Source organism: Phoca vitulina, unplaced genomic scaffold (genome assembly GCF_004348235.1).
Source record: "Phoca vitulina isolate PV1807 unplaced genomic scaffold, GSC_HSeal_1.0 scaffold4, whole genome shotgun sequence".
Taxonomy (NCBI): domain Eukaryota; kingdom Metazoa; phylum Chordata; class Mammalia; order Carnivora; family Phocidae; genus Phoca; species Phoca vitulina.
In genome coordinates this window covers 29,778,910-29,801,211 of record NW_022589707.1, presented here as the reverse complement: position 1 = coordinate 29,801,211, position 22,302 = coordinate 29,778,910, and the positions used below count along the sequence as shown (strand labels likewise).

At 37.6% G+C, this 22,302-nt stretch overlaps 1 protein-coding gene across 3 annotated transcripts in view; it reads left to right on the top strand.

Annotated features, from left to right (window-relative positions):
* The window catches only part of ZNF277 (zinc finger protein 277), a 103,965-nt gene that overhangs the window by 52,050 nt on the left and 29,613 nt on the right, over nucleotides 1–22,302 (top strand). For 2 of the 3 annotated variants that reach the window (XM_032401746.1, XM_032401748.1), the window contains 3 exons: nucleotides 5,136–5,337; nucleotides 10,827–10,915; nucleotides 11,188–11,270. In XM_032401746.1, the coding sequence (XP_032257637.1) occupies nucleotides 5,136–5,337; nucleotides 10,827–10,915; nucleotides 11,188–11,270 (374 nt within the window). The remainder of the gene's footprint in view (nucleotides 1–5,135; nucleotides 5,338–10,826; nucleotides 10,916–11,187; nucleotides 11,271–22,302) is intronic. The other variant, XM_032401747.1, reaches the window with a different exon arrangement.

The window sequence follows — 22,302 nt, the reverse complement described above, 5'->3', positions numbered from 1 at the left end:
AGTTGCTGTTCAAAGTGAGAACTAGAGCAGATAATTTGTTGTTGTTAATTTATAAGAAATGTGTGAAGCAGATTTGGGGCCAAAGCAGAGTTTCCAAGATGCTTTGCCTCTTTGCTGAAAGGAGCTAGATACAGTTTATTTCCTTTTGCCTTTTCAAATTCAAGGTCCCTATAGCAAAGAATTCTGTATTTCTGTATTTATTGTTTTTTTACCATGTGGTAAGTTGTAGCTATGATTCTTATGGTGGCAGCTAGAAATAAACAATCTATTGGACAAATCTTACTGAGTTATCTCTGCTGACCCTGTGCTTAGTATTTGAGAAGCTCTCTTTAGGACAGAATACAGTATCAGGTAAGCTTTGCCACAAGGCGCTGTTCCCTATTTACAGACTTTTCCATGAGTTCACCGTATTCTCATGTATAATCAAGATGTCTACAATCCCCATGGAATCATCCTTTGAACCATTGATCCTCAGACTTCAGTTTAGGGACTACTGCTTGGTAAAAGTTACATTTCCTCAGTCCACAATAAAGTCTTAAAATCATTACTTTTTAAAAGCCCTCCAGGTGATAAAATGCAAACAGATTTGGAAACCACTACTCTAAAGTAAAATATATATTTGAGATTCAGACCTTTCACACAGAAACATTCTCTGATGGAGTGGTATAATTTACTCTGCCATCCAAATGCCTCTTGTCTCTGTCTACTGGCCAGTATGAATGAAAAATTTAAAAAGAACTTAGAAATTCCTCATTAAACATACTTTAATTATACTCAATACTTAGAATTTAGTGTAGTTTTTACATCATTCTTCATTATCAGTGGGCTCATTACACCAAGGCCCACAGCACTAAAGATTTGGATGTCATTATTCTGTACTGCTCTCATTCCCCTAAAGACAGACAGCCACAGATGTTTCCTGAAATGGGGCTTACCTAGAAGCTGAGTTAAAGGTACAACTCTAGTTTTAAGTAACTCTAATCTTACTCATTCTTTCAGACACTTATCAAATACCATCTATGGTTCATGCACTCTATAGTCTACACTAGAGATATGAAAAGATTAGTCCTTGACCTTGAGGAGTTCTCATACTGCCCTAGAGACACATATTACAACAGAGATATTTGCTCTTGTTGGGCATGGAGAGATGGAGTCAAACCCTCAAGAGGAGTTGGGGGGTTGGGGTGCTGGCAAACAAAACAACACAAATGCATCACATGAGACTCCAGTCACTGCTCTCCTTGTCCAGCAGCCATGCCAGGAATATCTAACGTTGGAGCAGGTCACCTGGGCTCATCTAAAGCTTAACTCATTATCCATCCCTCTCACAGAACAAAAAAAAACCCTGCTTTTCTGCCTACATTTCTAGATTGGTGACTGGCACCCCTCATTTATACTGCCTCGCCAGCCAGAAACTCAGAAGGCATCCTGGTCATCTTCACTCCTTATAGCCAACCAGTATTCAGGAACTGTCAGTTTAAGCTCTGCAGCCTCTCCTCTGTCCATCCCGTCAAAGCACTGCCAACATTGCTGCCTCCATTCTGGACACTGCAGTAGTCTCCCAGCTGGCCAGTCTCCTCATCTTGAGACTTGTCTCTTTCTCATCCGCTCTCCCCAAAGCAGTTTTAAACGTAGGAGTGGCTCTACTTCCTATAGGAAAAGGTCCGACTTCCTCTGTCTTCTGTATAGGGTAAGAGTGCTAGTGCTTTAGCCAGACTGCTTGGAGTCAAATCCTGGCTCCACCGCTTACTGGCTGTCTAGGGCGAGGCACTTAACCTCTCAGTGTCAGTTTCCTCAACTATGAAATAGGGAAGGAAATGGAATCTCTGTCCTCGGGTTTTTGTAAGGGTTGATTGGGTTAATACTGTACATATAAAGTTAACACTGTACATATAAAGTGCTTGACAATGCCTGGCACAAAATGAACCCACAGTGCTGGTGGCGGTCCTGGTGCGGTAACACAGTGCACATGCCCCGTGAGTAAGGACAACCAGGACTCACCTGGCCTTGCAGGGATTAACAGTCCGAAGTGGGGAAAGAAAGACAAGTAGGTAAACAAATTACTTCTTTTGATTGATGCTGTTGTAAATTTGAGCATGATACTAAATGATTAAGGAGTCAGAATGCTAAAATCTTATTGTCCAAAATGTTCTATTAAAATTTTTATTTTCTGGGAGTGCCTGGGTGGCTCGGTTGGATGAGTGTCTGACTCTTGATTTTGGCTTAGGTCATGATACCAGGGTTGTGAGATCAAGCCCCCACCTTGGGCTCTGGACTCATCGCGGAGTCTGCTTAAAGTTTTTCTCTCCTCCTCCCCGTGCACACGCTCACTCTCTCTTCTGTCAAATAAATAAATAAATCTTTAAAAAAAAATTTTTTTCTCTTCTGGATTACGTAGTAACTTGAGTTCCCAAAGCAGCTTAGTACCTCCTAAACCACAAGTTCCTCATACATGAAATTTGCATATTTATGGTTTTGTTCCTGTATGCCTTTACAGTAACCACAAGCAGTTTGGTTCTGGGATGTGTGAACATATAGTTTCATTCTCTTAGGAATAATTTGAAGAAAGAGAAACGGCATTGAACATCCAAAAGGGAGGAGAATGAACCACAGAAGAATATTAGAGAATTTGTAGTGAAACCCTGGGAAAGCATATGGACAATGACGGAGATAAACTGTACCCAGTGGTTTTTGGAGGAGGTGGGCTACTGAGATTTGTTGGTGGAAGTAGTATTGCGGAGACTGCAGGACACTGGCAGAATACACAGAAATTCAGTGTGGCTTGTAAATACATATGAATTCAAAATAGCACTGAGTGTATACATTAAAGAGAAACAGAGATTTGGGGAAATGCCTTTTGGAACTGGGGGCAGAATAGTGTAGTGTTTGAATTTAGTCTTAAATTACTATGTTTATGCCCCTTGATTTAACAGAAAAGTTAAAAAACTCTCAATAGTCTCATCTGTAAGATGGGGGTTATAATAGTACTAACTGGAAAAGGTAGCTATGATTGAGAAAGTGCCCTGAATCCCTTTGCTGGTAATTTACAAATATCAAACACTGAGGAATGTTAGCTCTTGCTATTGGTGATGATTAATACATTGTTTTCTGTAGTCAGGCAAAATGAATTTACACATACATCATTCAAATTTGGGGAGAAGGGTGTAGGATGGTACCTGTTATTTTCTAGATGGCCAGTAATGTTTACTAATGGTACCTTTATTTAGAATATATGTTGTCTTTTGTTGCCCCATTCTAATGAATGTAAAATACAGTTTCATAAGTATATTACCTCTCTTCCCCCATCCTATTTTTAACATGAGGGTTTAAGTTCCTACAGAATTTAACTACAACTGAAGAACTATAGAACTCCAAAACTCCTTGCTTCCATTGTATAATTTAATAAATGTAATGGTAACACATCACTTTGGTTAATAGTGCTTCTTGAAGTGCTTGTATATTTGAAATACTCTCTACTTTGTCGTGGGTACCCTATTTTCACCTTTTCTGGTATTAAATAATTTTATGGAACTAAGATAGAAGTTTAATATAGCATACTTTAATATGAGCAGAGTATTATGAGTCATGTATTAGAGGATATGTCCTTTGGGACACCTTCCCACCCCAGCTCAGTTAAGTGACTCTCCTACCCATGCTCCCACAAACCCTATACATTCTGTCTCTCTCTATCCTTTCAACTTACTTGTACCGTCAAACAAGTTGCAAGCACATTAGCCTTGATAATAAGGATCCTATCATGCAACGTTAAGCAGAAAAGAACAGCACTCAGTAGCTACTCAGCTGATTTTTGTGGAGTGAATGAATGCTTACCCAGTGCTAAGGCCATGGTCATTAGTGCACCAGTGACTGTATCCATGAATTAGGCAATTAAGAATCCCTTTAGAAATAAAGTAAGATAAAAACAAGAAATAAAATTAGTAGTAAGCTAATTCCAAAGACTTTTCTGTGGAATAACTGTCTTTTTTTTTTTTCTTTTTAAGATTTATTTATTTTAGAGAGGGAGAAAGAGAGAGAGAATGGAGGGGAGGGGCAGAGGGATAGGGAAAGAGTCTTAAGCAGACTCTGCACTGAGTGCGGAGCCAGACATGGGACTTGATCTCACGACCCTGAGATCAGGACCTGAGCTGAAACTAAGAGTTGGATGCTTAACCGACTGTGCTACCCAGGCTTCCGGAATAGCTGTCTTTATGAAGAAGATTCTCTGCCCTTCCTCAGATACTAAATGTTTTACCCTAGTTGCCTACTTACTACTCAGTAGCTTGCATAAGGTGACAGGTCCAGCCTTCCTCCTTGGAAGACTGAAGAGGGCTCCTGACACAACTGGCTGTGGTTTGAGGCCTGAATTCAGAACTATAGACCTTACACAGCTCAACTCTTAAAGATACCATAGATGATGTTAGGAAAATGAATAGTATCGGCAGGAAAAATGTTTACCATGTATGTCTAGTAATTGAGCATTCATCTCTTTGTTCACAAGAACTTGAATTATGGTATGTAATTGTGTAACAAGCAAATGGTAGACATAAATCAACATCAAAAATTGCCACCTGGGCCACCCAGCACATGCTGTGTCAACCCAATGTGAGAGCTGTCTTCTTTGCACATGACAAATAATCAGAAACAGGAAAGAGTTTGCAGGTGCAACAGGAAGCAGCTTAAAAGACTGGCCTGGTATCATCTGGAGCCTCAATATATACCATTTACTTCCCATAGTGTGATGACTATCAGCCATAGGTCACAATTGCGCCATAGAACCTTAATCCAGCATGTTGCAGCCGTCCCCCAGCAAGTACCCCCGGAATTGCTGCCATTGGCCAGTGTCCAAGAATGCTTGAACAGCTGCTCTGACAAATGGGTTTCCCCCATTCAAGCCGGCAATGGGAAGTTTGAGCTGCTTTGCAACACTCCCTGCCTCTAGGTTGCAGAATCTATTAAAATGATAATAAAGTATCCTGCTCTCTGGCACTCTGTATTTTTCATTTTGGAAAGACGTAAATATCTTTAGGATGCAGGAGGTGAGAAATGATCCTAAAGAGTTGATTTCAGCTTTTTCTTTTTCTTTTTCTTTTTTTTTTTTTTTTTCCGCTTTTGCTTTTGCTTTTTCTCTCTCCCAGACAGTAAGGATTGTATCCTGGAGCCGCTTTCCCTGCCAGAAAGTCCAGGTGGCACCACCGCTTTAGAAGGTTCTCCATCTGTGCCTTGTATTTTCTGTGAAGAACATTTTCCTATGGATGAACAAGACAAACTTCTGAAGCACATGATTATTGAACATAAGATGGTCATAGCTGATGTCAAGTTGGTTGCTGATTTCCAAAGGTAAATTTTGTTTTTGTCCATAAAAGAATTAAATTCAGTATTCCATAAAGGAAAGGCATAACTTATAGGTAAGTTTATATATAAAATTATTCCTATGCAAATATGAACATTCATATTCTTTTTCAAGCATTGTTGGGAATGGGGATCTTTGGTTGGAACCTGTCAGGCCAAAAGGGTATTGTGCAAAGAACTCTCCATTTAAATGCTGTGATGAGGTTGAGAACCAGAAAGAAAAAAAAAGTCATTCAACAAGCTAAAGGGGAATAAGTAGACAGCTGTTGAGGTCAGTGAATGAGGTACTGAGAGGAAGAAGATGAAGAGGATGAAGAGCAGATAGATAGAGGTGAGTGGTTGAGGAAATGCCAACCATGGGCATGTGTGAAATGTAGGAACTTCCCTTATATAGCCAGGACCCAAAGTGAGCTGAACTACAATTTAAGAGCACCTGACTTAGAATATCCATACCAACAGACAGGTAATATAAGCAATTATTCATTGTTTTCTAATTCCTAATTCCTAGAACTGATTGTCCAAGAGAAATGCCTTTTCTTAAGCAGATGGAGTGAAGCACTTATGTTCAGTTGTTATTAGTTGACACTTGGAAGCATTTTCCATATACACAATAGCATGGTAATTAACTGGCTTTGTACAGTTACTAAAAGCATACATTTTGGTATATCTGGCCAGGACCCATTTTGAGATACTCTGCCCTGATTTCCCTACAAAACACTGCAGTAGCCCAGATGTTGTAGTATCTCTGCATCTAAACTCTATATATCTGCCAGGCCACATCATTCCTAGCAAGCAACTTCTTTCTTATGATGGGTCTTGCAGAGCAGCAAGCTGTATCACTAAGAGTGGACTATGAAACCAGGCAGGCCTAGGGGTGAATGCAGACTTGGTGAATTCCTGACCATGTAACTTCTAACAAACTACTTAAACCACTCTAAGCAGCAGTTTCCTCATCAGTAAAAGGGGATAACACCATCTTGCATAAGATGGTTGAGTGTTATGTAAAACAGGACATGTATAGCACCAGGTAGTGTCTGGGACATTTTTTCTATCCACCACATGGTAGCCAAAAATTTCATTATATTTGGATTACAAAAGATATATATTTGAAATCTTAGTTTTCCACAACTATAGCTTGAGTTTTCTATAGGTATTTATGCTGTCTGAATGCCTTATTATTATTTGTCAAATATAACTTTCGAGAAAATTGAATTTAGGATCCTGAATACACTAAACTTCGAGAATGAGTTTGTTTTTAAGTTGCCTACAGGAGTAATATTAGCTATTCTCTAACCCTTCTCTCAACTGCCTAGCACTAATACAGAACGTCTGTTGAGTGCTTCCTGTATTATTATGGCCCCTTATATCCACTCAGCATTGCGATTTTTTAGTAAATTTTGGTGTTGCCTGGTCAGGAAGCAGAGATAGAATAGTGAAGGAGAGTTAAATGAATGATACATGCTACCAGCTGGTAGAATAAACCATTTACTACATAATTTCAGAGGAAGCACTTCATACTTCCCCTTCTCATTCCTTAATCTTTATTTTCCGTTAAAATATTTGTGTTTTTATATATATGTATGTGTGTGTGTGTGTATTTTGGGAGTATTCTCATACATGATTTCTAGTTGTATGTAGTCATGTCTGTTGGATTTGTTTTAGATACTTTTTAGGCTAGAGATATTCAAATTCTTATCAAGTAACCATTGATGGGACTATCAAATGAGCTATTCTTTGATAAGTTGTATCACTCAGCTTTTCTTTGATGTAAATCTATTCTTTTACTTCGCTTTATCATGTAAATGAAAATTCTCCCTCAGGAATTGGAGAAAAATAAGATGATCTGCCAGTGATAATTGAGATTTTTCTTCCTCCTAAAGTCTGTGAGGAATATCTAAATTTGAGTTTGTATTTTCCCTTTGTGCTTACGTATGATAGCTAAGCAGCTATATTTGTACTAACCTCTCTTTTGTATCCTTGATATTAATCTCATCTGTATGTGGGCAGGAAAATCAAATTATTTACTAGGTCTCAGACTTAGGAGTCAATAATTAAATGTTGGAATCAGTCACCCTCTAAATGCAGTTATGCTATAAAATGGGTGCTTTAATTAAAAAGCAAAAGATACATAGCTGATATATATAAGTGCTTTCTATACAGTAAAGTGTGTGGTTAACATGTACTTTAAATTTGGAAACCCAAATTTTCCTTGTCAGCTGTCATCTCAGTAAGCTTTACTCTGGTGGTTAGTTCAAATTGACCAAGAATGTATGTGATAAACTCTTGCTTTTAAGTGCTTTTTAATACATCCAGTCTCCTGTAGATAATACCCTCCTACTATTTAGGAAAACTAAAAATTCCTCTCCAAAAGAATGCAAACATTGACTCTGAGAGTTAAGTTGGAATCTTCTCAATGCTACAGGAATTTTTCCTAACGTCAGAAAAGTCACAGGGGTGGGTATATGTGTTTGTGTATGTATAGATTTGCATGTGTGTGTGTGTGTGTGTGTGTATGTATACATATATAACTTCTCAGAGAGGAATTGTTTCTTCTTTTTTTTTTTTCTTTTTTTTTTTAAAGATTTTATTTATTTATTTGAGAGAGAGAGAGAGACAGAGAGAGAGCACATGAGAGGGGGGAGGGTCGGGAGGGTCAGAGGGAGAAGCAGACTCCCTGCCGAGCAGGGAGCCCGATGCGGGACTCGATCCCGGGACTCCAGGATCATGACCTGAGCTGAAGGCAGTCGCTTAACCAACTGAGCCACCCAGGCACCCAGGAATTGTTTCTTCGGAGTACAATAAGTAATAAGATGATAAATAATAGATGAGATAGACTGACTTTTGCTTTACTGGAAAGAAGCTATAAATTTTCATGTTAAATATATTTAACATTTTCTTTATTGGAAAAAAGTTAACAGTAAAACTTTCTCAGAATAAAACAAAAATAAAAATCTTTCCTTTGAGCCACTTAACGTCATTATTTATACTGAACCATTTGCTATCTTTATTCAGTAAATAAAATTTTTCCAGAAGATAAATGCTAACTCCTTAATTCTTGCCCGTTTCTATATTAAATTCCACTCATTCAGTGCTACTTAATTAACAACCATATCTCAAATCTTTAGGCCGTTGTCAGTAAGTACACCAATTACAGTGAGGGGATGGGCGGGCAAGATTACTAGAAGAATTTTTTTGGGAAACAATTCAGTGAAACATGATTGAAATTCTTCCAAAAGAAAAAAGTATTTGCTAATGACCCAATAATTACTCTTATGGCTTTTTAACTAAGTACGAAATGCTTTGATAACTGTCCTCCCAATAAAGAATTCACATCACATATCATTTCTTGGCTGCCTTTAAATATTGAGTGATTACAACTGTAGCTTTAAATACACTAGAGTAGTAAGAAAACATGAAGAAGAGACATACTAAGTGATCCCTTAACATCGACTATCCCCCAGATGGTCTTCAATGGAACGGTAATCAGGGTGAGGAACCTCTCCATGGTTTATTGTAGTAGTATCCATGATGAAACTCCTTATCGAACTTGACTGTCCTGGTGTTTGTTTAAGTCTGTTATCTCAGCACCCAGTTCTGCTGTATGAATTTGATTAGTCATGAAAATAGATGGCTATGTAGTATGGTTTGGAAGAACAATCCATCTTCTATTCCTGGCATCTCTAATAGAGGTTCTCCTGTGTTCCTTCATCCCTGGCACCACTGTGCAATAGAAAATATGCTGAGGGGAGAATAGGGAAAATGGCTGGGAGTGTCATTTTTTTTTTTTCTTACGTCTTCTCATGCCTTTTATTTCTCCCTTTTTCTCTCTCCCCTGGTCTGGGCTTAAGTAGTGGGGAATGGAAAAGAGGAGAATGAGAGTAGCTGTGTAAGATACTGAGGAGTGGACAGTGCTGTGCCCTCTGTGACCAAAGAATAATGTTTCTGCCTTTTGTAGGTACTTTTCTTCTTTTTGTTCCCGTTGTTGGATCCGATATGCACTTGCCTTCTGCATCTGACACTTCTAATATGGAAGCCAACAAGCTAGCCATGGTGTCAGTGGTTATGGTTTGAGGGTGAGCTGGAGCCTCAGATACATCATTTTTAGATCTCTTAAGATAAGGTCTAGCACTATTCTATAAGGAAAGAGTTCTCCCCTTATTTATCCATCCAGGTCAACAGTGTGGTTGTACATGAGAAGAAAGAACTAAAGCATGGTTTTATTTTCATACGTTATTCTTTTACTTCTTTTCCTTGTCTAAACTCAGTCTTGTCATCTGTTTATATTTTTCTCTGTCACAGTTCTCTCTTTCTCTCAGACCTCTCTCCCAGCACATTTTTTTTTCAAATACATGAATGCCCTTTTTGTAGAGCACCATGGGGTTGGGACATTAATGTTAAGAAAAAGGGAAAGAAGAATTAAAAGGAGACAAAATAGTGAGAGTTGAAGGCTACTTAGAGAAACTTATAGGAATCTTTAAATGCTCTTCTACTCTTAAAAACATTTCTTGCTAACCTACTATGTACAAAACATTGCTAGTTGCTATATCAAGCCATTTAAAATGTCCAAATTTTTACTGTCTCTTACTAAATCTATTTCAGTAAGTCCCATCCCTTTCAGGGGTTTTTCTTTTTCTGCTATGTTTTTTGGGGTTTTTTGGTTGTTCTGTGTATCAACCATATAGCCTAATAAACTATCAACCTTTCCATGTCCCTTCTCCCCATGAAGGAGGCTACCTTCTTTTCTTGGTACCATTTATAAATGAGATTGCAATTGCCAATATAAATCTTGTTAGATAAACGGGAAAATGAACAGGTTGTTGAATCCTGTCATCTTACTCCTTTCATCAGACAGTGCAGGTCTGGGTGTTATGCTATGCTTTAAAATTTACCCAGGGTGCTGCTTCTAACTCCACTCATTAGATACAAGAATTGTAAGGTTGGCTATTTTTCCAAAAATCTGCCTCCTTTCAGACACAGTGTGCACATACAAAATTTTTCTGTCTTGTCATGTAGGTATTGAATTTAGACTGACGTCTCATTGCATATTTTTTTGCATTCAGTTCTTTTTATGTGTAAGATAATCACCCAGCTTTCAATTTATTGGAAAATGTGTGATAAAGCCTATTTAATCATTGTTGCATTTTAAATTCACATAAACTTAGATGTGATTTCAGAAAAACTTCATTATCACATAAAAATAATTCATTTTAACTTCCTCATATGTCTGTTTATTGAATTTAGGGATAGTAAAGTTTAATCATGTCCATGCCTTTGCAGAGTAATTTCATTTCATTAAATATTTATTTCATATTTCTACAATGCTCTACTGCCTTTCCATTTACAAATTTTCTAGCAGTTCTCAGTCAACATTTGATTTATTGTTTTGGGATAATTAAATGGTCTTATAAAACCTTATCACTCTACAGTAAGCAGTATATTGAGTCTTCTTACTGTCCTTTCTTTTTGATTATTCTAAGGTACATTTTATATTGGAGGAAAAGGTTCACTGAACAGCCCATTACAGATTTTTGTAGTGTGATAAGAATCAATTCCACAGCTCCACTTGGTAAGTATACATCTTAGCTACCATATTTTCCCTACAATCCAAAAATTCAAATGAATAATCTTACTTTCTTAAATTAGAATTCTCTCACTTTCATGATAGCTAAAATTAAATTACTCTGTTTATGTTGCCTAACTTCAATAAAGCTAAACAGAACTATATACCAGAGGAGAGATCCTAATGGACATACATATATGTGTTTTTTAAAGGAATAAATCCTTCTGGAAAAAAATGATAAATATCATTTCTTATTTATTTTCCTAATCTCTCAACAGAAGAACAAGACAATTACTTTTTGTTATGTGACGTTTTACCAGAAGATAGACTACTTAGAGAAGAACTTCAGAAACAGAGACTGGTAAGAATGGTTTTAGAGGATGAATAATGTCTTGGAAATACGTGTAAAATCACTTTTGTTATTATTTTTTGTTTGTTCTCAGTTGTTACTCTGTAAACTTTCAAATATACACAAAAGAGACAATATATAAAGATCCTAAAACAGAAGATAAGGATACACTTGATTGAAGATTAAAGCGTTTCACGTTAAAAATGTGGTGAGAATTTTTGGCTTTGTTTTACTTCCTGGATTATCTCTAAAATAACAACAGAGCTTACACATTTTAGTATAATTTTAGCTGCCTGGCACATGCTAGGGTTCAGCAGTCGTGGAAAAATGCCCTCAGCTAAAATTGAGTTGAATTGATTAACTTTTTTTCTCTCCTCTTCACTGGAATGTGCTATGCACTAGCACTTCTTTTATTCCCCTTTATGAATTCAGCATATGGTTTGATCATAGTAGCCTTTCTCATTTTCAGCTTTAATCATAAGCAAGCTAATTTGAAAATCTCAGCATTTTTGGTCTTTAAAAAAGGTAACAACATACACAATTGTGAAAATTTCTGTTTTCATGAGTTGAACAGAAATTGGTTCATTTTTTGAAGTTAATAATTTTGTTTATAAGTATTTAGTTTTCCATTATTTGTGATTTAATCTCAACTATTACTTGAAAATGACTTGCTCCTCCTTTAGTGGTACCTTTAAGTGTTCCTTGTGTCTTTGGATTTGGCTAGATGATGTTATGACAGAGAGCTGTGATTTCATTGTTTTCTGCTAAATTCTCAAGACATCGAAGAAGAAAATAAATTCTATGATAGTCATAACATTTAAGGAAGTCTCCTGAAGCATATTATATTTTGTAAACACCCCAAATGGTTATTTCTCACGTAGGGAGAAAGGATATTGTTGGATGTTGCCTTGTATGTCAGAGAAGTTATGCTTTTACTGTGGCAGCAAACCCAGTAAAGAAACAGGACTTCTTAAGTCTTTCCTCTTTCCCTATTGTAGTGTCTTAAGTAATCTACAAAACAAGGATGAATTTGCAGTCATTTTATGTGTTTTGTTTTTGTTTGCTTGTACTTACTCATAATTTTTTACTGCTTTGAGTTTTTTCACTGTTGCTCACAGTGGCCTTAATCAAGAATGATCAAACTGACATAATCCTAGTGTCCCCAAGGATTTCTTTATATCAAACGCTACTGCTTCAGCCATTGCTATTACTCTATACACAGAATCTTTACTGTATGTCTGCAGATAGATGCAGTCCCAGAAATACTACATCTCTAAAATTTAGGTGATCTTTTAAGATTCTGACACCAATTTCAGCATGTGTTTTTTTCCCCAAACCACTAAGCGATTCTCCAACATCAGCTGGGTGTCCTACAGTTCAACTCAATTCTGACGCTATCTCCCCAGAGATAGTATCAGATTCCACAGATTGAGGGCTCAGTCCCACAAAACTGTCCTCCGCTTCAGATGACAATTGCAAGTCCAAGTTGTTACCTGTGCTTCTGACCCACTAACTGTAAATCAGAGGTTTCCATGACCCCCCACCCCCCGCCCACCTTGGATTTCATTAATTTGCCAGAGTAGCTCCCTCTAGGAAACCAGTTTACTCACTACATTACCAGTTTACTACAAAGGCTATCGAAGAATATAAATCAATAGCAGATGAAGAGATACATGCATGGGATGAGACCCCAAGCAAAGGAGCTTCTGTCCCTGTAGAGTTTGGGGCCCAGCAAGACAGCACATGGACGCATTCTGGTTCATCAGCCTGGAACCTCTCCAGACCTTGTCCTTTTGGGATTTTTGTGGAGGCTTCATTACTTAGACATGACATTGGCCTTTTGTGACTGAACTCAGTCTCCATCCTCTCTCTCCTCCTAGGTGGGGGGCTGCTGAAAATTCTAACCCTCTCATCACATGGTTGGCTCCACTGGCAACCATCCCTCACATCCTTAGGTCACTTATGTGCTTTCCACAAGTCACCTCATTAACATGTCAAAAAACACTTTTTATAGCTCTGAACACTTAGGACTTTAGGAGCTAGTGCAAGGGCAAAGACCAAATATGTGTTTCTTATTAAATCACATCACACCTTCTTACTAACTTTATAGTCTGACAGAGTGATAGATTTGATGAAAGTGAGTATTATGGCAGCGAAACAAAATGTGAAATTGCAGTCAGTTCATATATATGTATATATTCGTTGAATTCCTGCTTAACTAGATAATCATACAAAGGAAAAAATGCAAGGCATGGCTCATGTCATAAAAGAGCATAGAGTCTAGAGAAAAAAGGCAAATATATGTTCTTATCTCAGTACTGGAAATGATAGAATATCTTGTGGGGCTTGTGAAGAGATACTGTGAAGTAGATATTGCATGTAATACACTTAGTATCTGCCACATAGAAAGCACTCAATAAAGGTTGCAAATAACAATAATACTGTGTATTAACAATGAAATGGATTTGGGCAATTGGAGAGTTGTGGAAATGGGAGGAAAAATGCATATGGATCTAAGTATTCAAGATGTCAGGAAAGTTAATTAAATCCAATCTGGCTAAAGTAGAAAGATTTTTGGAAGAGGAGTGTGAGGTGGATTTAAAGAGGTGAGGTGAAGCTAAGTTGTGGGGAACATTAACTTTGTAGTGATAAAGATCCATTGATGTCTCCTCATTGTCTATGGGAGCGAAGTGGAGAAAAGATGATAAATATAGCTGTGTAAAAATCCACTTAAAGTTGACAAACTCTGGCAAAAAGCAGACCGATGTGGAATTACGGAAAGAAGCTAACAGTTACTGAATGCCAGCCATATGCCATGCCTTGCCTTAGGTCCTTGCTTTATGTCAACCCTGTGAAGTAGCTATTAAATGCTGTTCTGTTCATGAGGAAACTGTGTCATAGAAAGACTCATTTGTGCAGGACCACGTAGTGAACAAGAAGCAAGATGGGGTTTTAAACCAAATGTACCTGATGTGTGCCTTTTTAAGGAGTGCCATGCCAGTCTAGTAGTAAGTTACTCAGCTTCTCATATGCCTTACTCTTATTCTAGACTCTGGGAATTGCTCTGTTGTGGATGCTCAGGGTCTGACAGGTCTGTATAGGGAAGGGATTCAGGCTAGGATTGGAGTTTAGGGAAAACAGAGGAGATTTACAATAGGCTGCCGCTGAGAATCATGGCTAGAGGATCAACAAGAAAAGATTTGCCAAATAGCAGGAAGACAGGTTGAATTTGCAGTCAGCCATTTCATCACAATTTTATGCTCTAATAGTATGGAAGCATGAAGTTGGTGTGGGTGATGTTCCTTTGCAGTGGTGACAAGTTATCTCTCTTTTATATATAATGAACTCTACATTATCAGTAACAGGCATTTCCAGAAAGAAGTCCAAATGATCAAATGGAACAACTTTGAGCAAAAGTAATAGTACACCTTTCATCTTCCATCGAGGACAAGAACTTTTTCAGATACTTTTAAGAATATGAATTGGTGGGGCGCCTGGGTGGCTCAGTCGGTTAAGCAACTGCCTTCGGCTCAGGTCATGATCCTGGAGTCCCTGGATCGAGTCCCACATCGGGCTCCCTGCTCGGCAGGGAGTCTGCTTCTCCCTCTGACCCTCCCCCCTCTCATGTGCTCTCTCTCATTCTCTCTCTCCCAAATAAATAAATAAAATCTTTAAAAAAAAAAAAAAAAAAAAGAATATGAATTGGTGTACCATTCCTGAAAGGTGCTTTGTCATTGTGTATTGGAACTCTTGAAGAGATTTATGCCCTTGGTCCTTATTCTCCCTCTAAGAATTCCTCCTGGGAGAATCATACACCCAAAAGGTTAAGTCACTCAGTCTGCCACAGCTTGGTAGTTTTTTCCTTATTTGTTATTGGTTGTATTTTATCAAAGAATTTCTCTTCATTCATCAGAGTTTCAATCTAGCTTCTGGAAAATGTAATTTAAACCAATTAAGTTGCATTATGGTACTGGATATATAATGTAATCTATGTTTAAGTGAACTCAGCTTAAAGTCAATAGGATCTCAACTCAAGTCCATGAGGGAAGGACCCTCAAACTGGAGAACTGGTATGGCATGTGCTCTCCTGATTTGCATTCATGGCAACTCATATATGGATTATATTCTTTGGTATTTACTCTCTCATTTGACACTCAGTAAAGCATTTAGTTAAATACTTTTGTATGATTTGAGTTCAAATTGACTTTGTCACTTCTTTGAGGGCAGGAATTATGTCTTATATTTAAATATTCTTCAGTAGTATTCAATATATTGATAAGTTCATGTTGGTATTTTCCCCCAAACTCCATTTTTTTAAAATTCCTATTTCTGTGTGAGTAACTGGACATATATAAAGTCTAAATGATTCACTTCAGGTTACCATAGTAGATTTAAGTCTAGAACCATATTTCTTTTTCCATTTTCTTCTAGACCTCACTGGTTCCTTGTGACATTTGTGAGATTTGTATGTGTTCCCAGTTTTCTTTTTGAAAAGCTTGATTCCTATTTAACACTTCTTTGATTTTTTTTATTTGTACTCAGAAGGGAACTACAGATTAGGAAAGATTCTTGAGAGTTTAATAGCTTGTATACCTTCCTTTCTTTAGCTTTCTTCTTTAAAAAATGTTACCTTGGGTGCCTGGGTAGCTCAGTCAGTTAAGGACCCGACCAGTTTTGGCTTGGGTCATGATCTCAGGGCCCGCATCAGGCTCCACGCTCAGGGATTCTCCCTCTCTCCGTCTGTCCCTGCCCACCCCCCCACACCCCCCGACTTGAAGGAAAGAAAGAAAACCTTTTAAAAAATAAATAAAAATGGGAGTGCCTGGGTGACTCAGTCGGTTAAGCGACTGCCTTTGGCTCAGGTCATGATCCTGGGGTCCTGGGATAGAGCCCTACGTTGGGCTCCCTGCTCAGCAGGGTGTCTGCTTCTCCTTCTCCCTCTGCCGCTCCCCCTGCTTGTGTTCTCTCGCTCTCGCGCACTCTCTCTTTCTCAAATAAATAAATAAAATCTTCTAAAAAATAATAATAAATTAAATAAATAAAAATGTTTCCTTGATCTCATCATTCTACCTTAATATCATCCAGTGGCCCTTTACCCTCTTCTCTCTTCAATGGGTATATATAAGTTTCTCAAGGTCATTCCCTCATCTAGGCTGTGCACTCTCAGAACTACTGCCGCTACAGATAGCTCAAATATTGGTACTGGTGCAGAGCAGGCAGTCAGAATAAATACCTGTTGATTGAGTTCATCTATAGCTTTCATCCTGGCTTACCTCTGAATCCCAGTTCTGACTCTCCTTATGTTAAACTTCTCCATATGGATTTCCAGTCAACACCTTAAGTTGAATGTGCCTAAAACTGAACTTAAATTTCTTTCTCTCCTAAAATTTGTGATTTGCTTGTTTTCTTATGTAATGGTACCACCATTCTTCTGGTCACTCAATCTGGAAATTCCTAGGATCTTCTTTAACTCCTGTCAGTTCCACTTCTGAGTCCCATTTTCATACCTTTCTTTGTAATCCTCATGCTCTTTATCTTACCTTGCCTGTGGACTTACCTCTCCAGTCAATTGACATTGCCTCCAGAATTTTAATATTAATATAATTTGATATTTTAACATTAAAACATATAGCAGATTATTTTATTCTGCTAACCCCTGCTGTGGTCTTTATCATCTACATATTCTTTTTTGTTGTTGTTGTTGTTCCTTTGTTTTTTATTGAAGTCCAAGTGACACACAATATTATAGTAGTTTTAGGTATACACCGTAGTGATTCAACAATTATATACATTACAAAATGCTCAGTACTGTAAGTGTAGTCACCATCTCTCACCATACAAAGTTATTACAATATTATTGACTATATTACCTATGCCACACTTTTCATCCCCATGACTTATTTATTTTATTTTTTATTTTTTTCATTATATTGTTTTCTTTCTTTTTCTTTTTTTTTTTTTTTTTTTAAAGGTTTTATTTATTTATTTGACAGACAAAGCGAGAGAGGGAACTCAAACAGGGGGAGTGGGAGAGGGAGAAGCAGGCTCCCCGCAGAGCAGGGAGCCCGATGCGGGGCTCGATCCCAGGACCCTGGGATCATGACCTGAGCCGAAGGCAGATGCCCAAGGCCTGAGCCACCCAGGCGCCCCTCTTTATTTTTCTATATGTTTGAAATACTACAAGATAAAAATTTTTTTTAATTTTATTTTATTATGTTATGTTAATCACCATACCTTACATCATTAGTTTTTGATGTAGTGTTCCATATCATCTACATATTCTTAAGATTTTCTGAGCTAAGCCTGCATTTCCAGTGTCGTTTATCTTTCAGTTACACAGTGTCCAGTTCATTCATTTATTGAATAAATACTTATCTTGCACCAGACCATGTTCTAAATGCTGTTGTTCTAGCAGTGGATGAGATAGGCCACAGTCCCTGCCCTTGTAGAGAATGCACTCTGGTGAAAACACTACTTGCCTCACATTTACTCAAATGTATTAGGTAATTTCAGGACTCTGCTTCATCAACCAGGAATGCCAGCCCCACCGGTCCACCTGTATAAATAACATACCCCTCAAGATATTGCTTAAATGCCACATTTTCCACAAAAGTTTCCCAGATGCCACCTATCAGAATTAATAACCTCTTCAGAGCTCTCTTAATATACTATTTTATTTGGCTTTTCAATTACAGTTGTTCAGAAATCTGTCTTCCTTGCTGGAATAAATGCCGCTTAAGGGTTGGGATTGTCCTGTTTACTTTGTATCTTCTCTGAACCTTGTTCATAAAGGCTTAACTTAAATTTAATCCTCAAGTATTGGTGAGATATGTCTATAAAACTATATAGTCAGATCTCCCTGATTTTTAAAAGAGATATAAAATAGCAAGACAAACATCTTTAATCACTGGGTTACACCTTAGTATTAAAAAGCACTATTTTTTCAATTGGCCTATAGGAGAAGATGTGGCATTCATAAGCTCTCAGTAGCAAGATGTAACTTTTAATTAAATTGGGATAAGGGGAGACATCCATTTAACTGCATGGAAGTTTCTCTTTTTTTTTTTAATCACTATTATATCACCTTGAGCAGTCATTCATGACAACTATTTTATGACAATTTAAAAAAAAATTTTTAATTTTTTTTGAAGATTTTATTTATTTATTTGTCAGAGAGAGAGAGAGCACAAGCAGGGAGAGCGGCAGGCAGAGGGAGAAGCAGGCTCCCCGCTGAGCAAGGAACCCAATGAGGAACTCGATCCCAGGACCCTGGGATCATGACCTGAGCCAAAGGCAGACGCTTAACCGACCAAGCCACCCAGGCATCCCAAAATTTTTTTTAATTTAAAAATGCTTGATTTTAATGCTTCTTCATGTATTCCACCTCTCCCCCCATAATAAAACAACAACAAAATGAATTTGTTTCTCCTACTAAGAATTTGTTTTCCCTCATGCCACTTTTCTTTATAGATTTTAGAGATTTTTAGTAAAGGGTTAAATTATTTTCTATTACTGTCTTTTTTTTTTTTTTTTAAGATTTTATTTATTTATTTAACAGAGAGAGACAACGAGAGAGGGAACACAAGCAGGAGGAGTGGGGAGGGAGAAGCAGGCTTCCTGCGGAGCAGGGAGCCCGATGCGGGGCTTGATCCCAGGGCTCCATCCCGGGACTCCATCCCGGGACTCCGGGATCATGAACCGAGCCGAAGGCAGACGCACAATCGACTGAGCCACCCAGGCGCCCTCTATTAGTGTCTTTAAAGTAAAAAGTCAGTTTACATTTACACCTTTCTGGCGTAATTCCTACCCTTGTAGCATATGCCCTCTAATTACATCTAGAATAACTTTCCCAAGCATGATGTGATATTTTCCATTGAACTGTAACATTATTAACAATCAACAGAGATCAAGTTAGCTAAAATGACCACTGAGCAATTTTAGCCTTCAGATTAGTTAATGTTTCTATTCAGGAAATAAATATAAACCCAGTCTGAACCCATACTAAACTGAATCCTAAAGTTTACCACTTTGAACTCCTTTAACAGAACTTAAAATTTACATGGCATTTTTTATACACATTGCCTCTATGAGACCAGTAAGACAATATCATTATATCTGTTTAGATGGAAAAAACAAGGTCAAAATTGTTAGGAGAAATGTTCGAGGCCACAGTTACATACTGTATAAAATAAGAAGGGAAGCATCTCTAACTCCTGCTATTTCCCAAACCCCATGTACCATTCTTTTTCCCATTGTACCAGGATCCTTTATTCAATTTGATCTTACTTCTGTAAGCAAAAGTGACATTTTCTAAATTGACATTTGTTACAATGAATAAAAATGGATGAGTAGGACATAGATACATATGTAAATAAATAATAGTGTTTTGTTTCTATTGCTAAGATTTTTTTTAAGAAAATCTAATTTCTTTATTATCTTAAGTCAGTGGTAGGTAGTAAATTCTTATTCCTTTGGGCCTAAACTGCTTACATTTTCTTTTAAAAGTTGAAGTTAATATGTTTTCAGAGTTTTCCCTATCTTTAGAGAAACATAAGGGTATATCTGACCTTGAGTTTATCTAAGAAAATACTTCCTCAGGCAGGTTATACTGTACTGATCCATACCCTGCCATAGCTCTTTCTTCTTCTAGTGTAAGAGGGGGGCATTTTGCAGTCTCCTGTAGCCACCTTTCCATTATTAAAATCCTCCTCTTCTTGCCTAGGCTAGATTCTCTCATATCTTCAGTACAAATAGAAATTAGACTTTTCTATTTCTCATGTGTTTAACTCTTGCAATTTTTTTTCTTCTGTCCTCCTTTTTTTTCAGTGTAATGGTCTGTTCCATATTAATGATTACCTTTATGTAATTTTTTTCTCTACTAGTTAATTCTGTCTCTTCCTTTCTCTTCAAAAAGCCACCTCAGTGCGACTCCAAGTAGAAGAAAAATGTCTTTCTGTCCTATGTAGCAGGCAGATGGTTGTTGCTGTTATCATTGCTGTTTCAGAAGGGGTAGGAGGTGCTGATGTCTTTCAAGAAGGTGGAATATTAGTCACATCAAACCTCGTGGATTTGTGGGAGTATATCATAAACCAGTTAAGATATTTCTCTCTGGCTTTTTTGTTTTACAGTCTTGCTTTAGTCATTGACGTGTCTTTTCTCATTTATTTATTAAGATCCTTGATATTATTGTCAAAGTTAACTTTCTGTCAGCTCTCATAAAATGCTGATTTATTTTAAGAAATGGTAGTGTTGGGTGCCTGGGTGGCTCAGTTGGTTAAGCAACTGCCTTCAGCTCAGGTCGTGATCCTGGAATCCCAGGATCGAGTCCCACATTGGGCTCCCCGCTCAGTGGGGAGTCTGCTTCTCCCTCTGACCCTCTCTCCTCTCATGCTCTCTCTCGGTCTCTCTCTCAAATAAATAAATAAAATCTTTAAAAAAAAGAAAGAAAGAAAGAAAGAAATGGTAGTGTCATTGATAATCCTTGCTTTAATTCCTGCCTCTACATTTATTCCTGCCTCTACATGCAGAGGTGTGTTTTTGTTTAAGTATACTAAGTATATTGTATGGGTATATTACTAACATGAATTCAGAATGCTCAAGTCATCAGATTCTGGCAGACAGGTTAGTCTTTTCTGGGGCTACCTAGCATTTTTTGACACTTAAAAAGGATTTCTTTGGGGAAATTTTTACTTTTTACTTGACCCCTGCTCAGAGGGCTTCTAAAATATCTAAGTAAGTTGCAGGCAAATTCTGTTGTGAATGTGGTTGAAACTATACGTCAGTATCTTTACCCAAAATTAATTTCCATTTTACTTTGTTAATCAGACTTGCCCTCCATTCCTTAAATTGGTGGAAGTTTACTGAGCTTTTTATCCTTTAATTTCCTCATACTGAGTTTTTACGTTAGAGAAAGGATGTGATAGAAAAATAAGCCTTCACCATAACTCTGAGTGAGATCAAAATGAAAATACCATGCTTACTATAAGAAGATATGAGAAATGGCAGAAAGAACGAGAGGATTGTGTTATTTTTTATCCTTCTTGAGTTTGAAACAATTTTAAGACCATTTCGATAGTTTATATAATGTTCACTCATTCAGTTTCATATAACTCTAGTAAATGAAATTTTCCAATACTTCCAAAAATTTATTTGGAATAAAAATCCAGACCCCTTACCAAGATCCCAAAGGGGCTGGTACCTGTTTCTTTCCCCCTCTTTGGTCACCATATCCAGCCACATGGCCACATCTCTGTCTCCATTCCTTAGACACAAGCTCTTTCCATTCACTTGCTGTTTGCACTTGCACTTGCTATTGACTGTACTTGGAATGCTATTCTCCAAAATCTCATGGCTTTTCTGAAGGGGAAGGGAAGAGTTTTTGGAAAAGCTGATAATCTGAGGTAAGCGTCTAGAATGGAGCTACAGGCAGATGAATGTTTTGGAAATGCTTTTGGAAGATAAAGACTTTTTAAAGAATAATTCAAATGACTGAATTGACTTAGGAAGAATTGGTTTCTGTAGAGAATTAACTTTAGCTGTCAGCTACAAGGTAGATACTCAAAACTTAATACTGACTGATTAATTTACTGAGAGCTTTTTTCTCAGTGAGGAGGAAAGATTTAAACCTATTCTGAATTCCAGATTATGACCAAAAAGAAGGCATAGGTCGCAGTGCCCAGTATAATACCAAACCTTCAGTTAAATTTTGGGAAATTTTTGCTTAGTAAATGGCATTTGTTTTAGCCCGCTGGAGTGTCCCAAGTCACCTGTTTTCACCAAAAAAACAATATGAAACCTTCTCTGTGTTAATTTCAATTCATTTACTCCTTTGGGGGGAGTGGGGGTGTGGAGAACAGGAAGTAGATCGCAAACAAACTTCCGTAGTCTCTTTTTTATCACCAAAGATAGCTGAGGTACCATTCTCCATGCCTTGATGTCAGTTTCTCAAAGGAGTGCCAGCCCAGAATCTCCAGTGCTGTACTTAGAAGCTGCAGATGTTCATACTCTTAAAGAGAAAAGGCTGATCAGTGTTCCATATGTATTA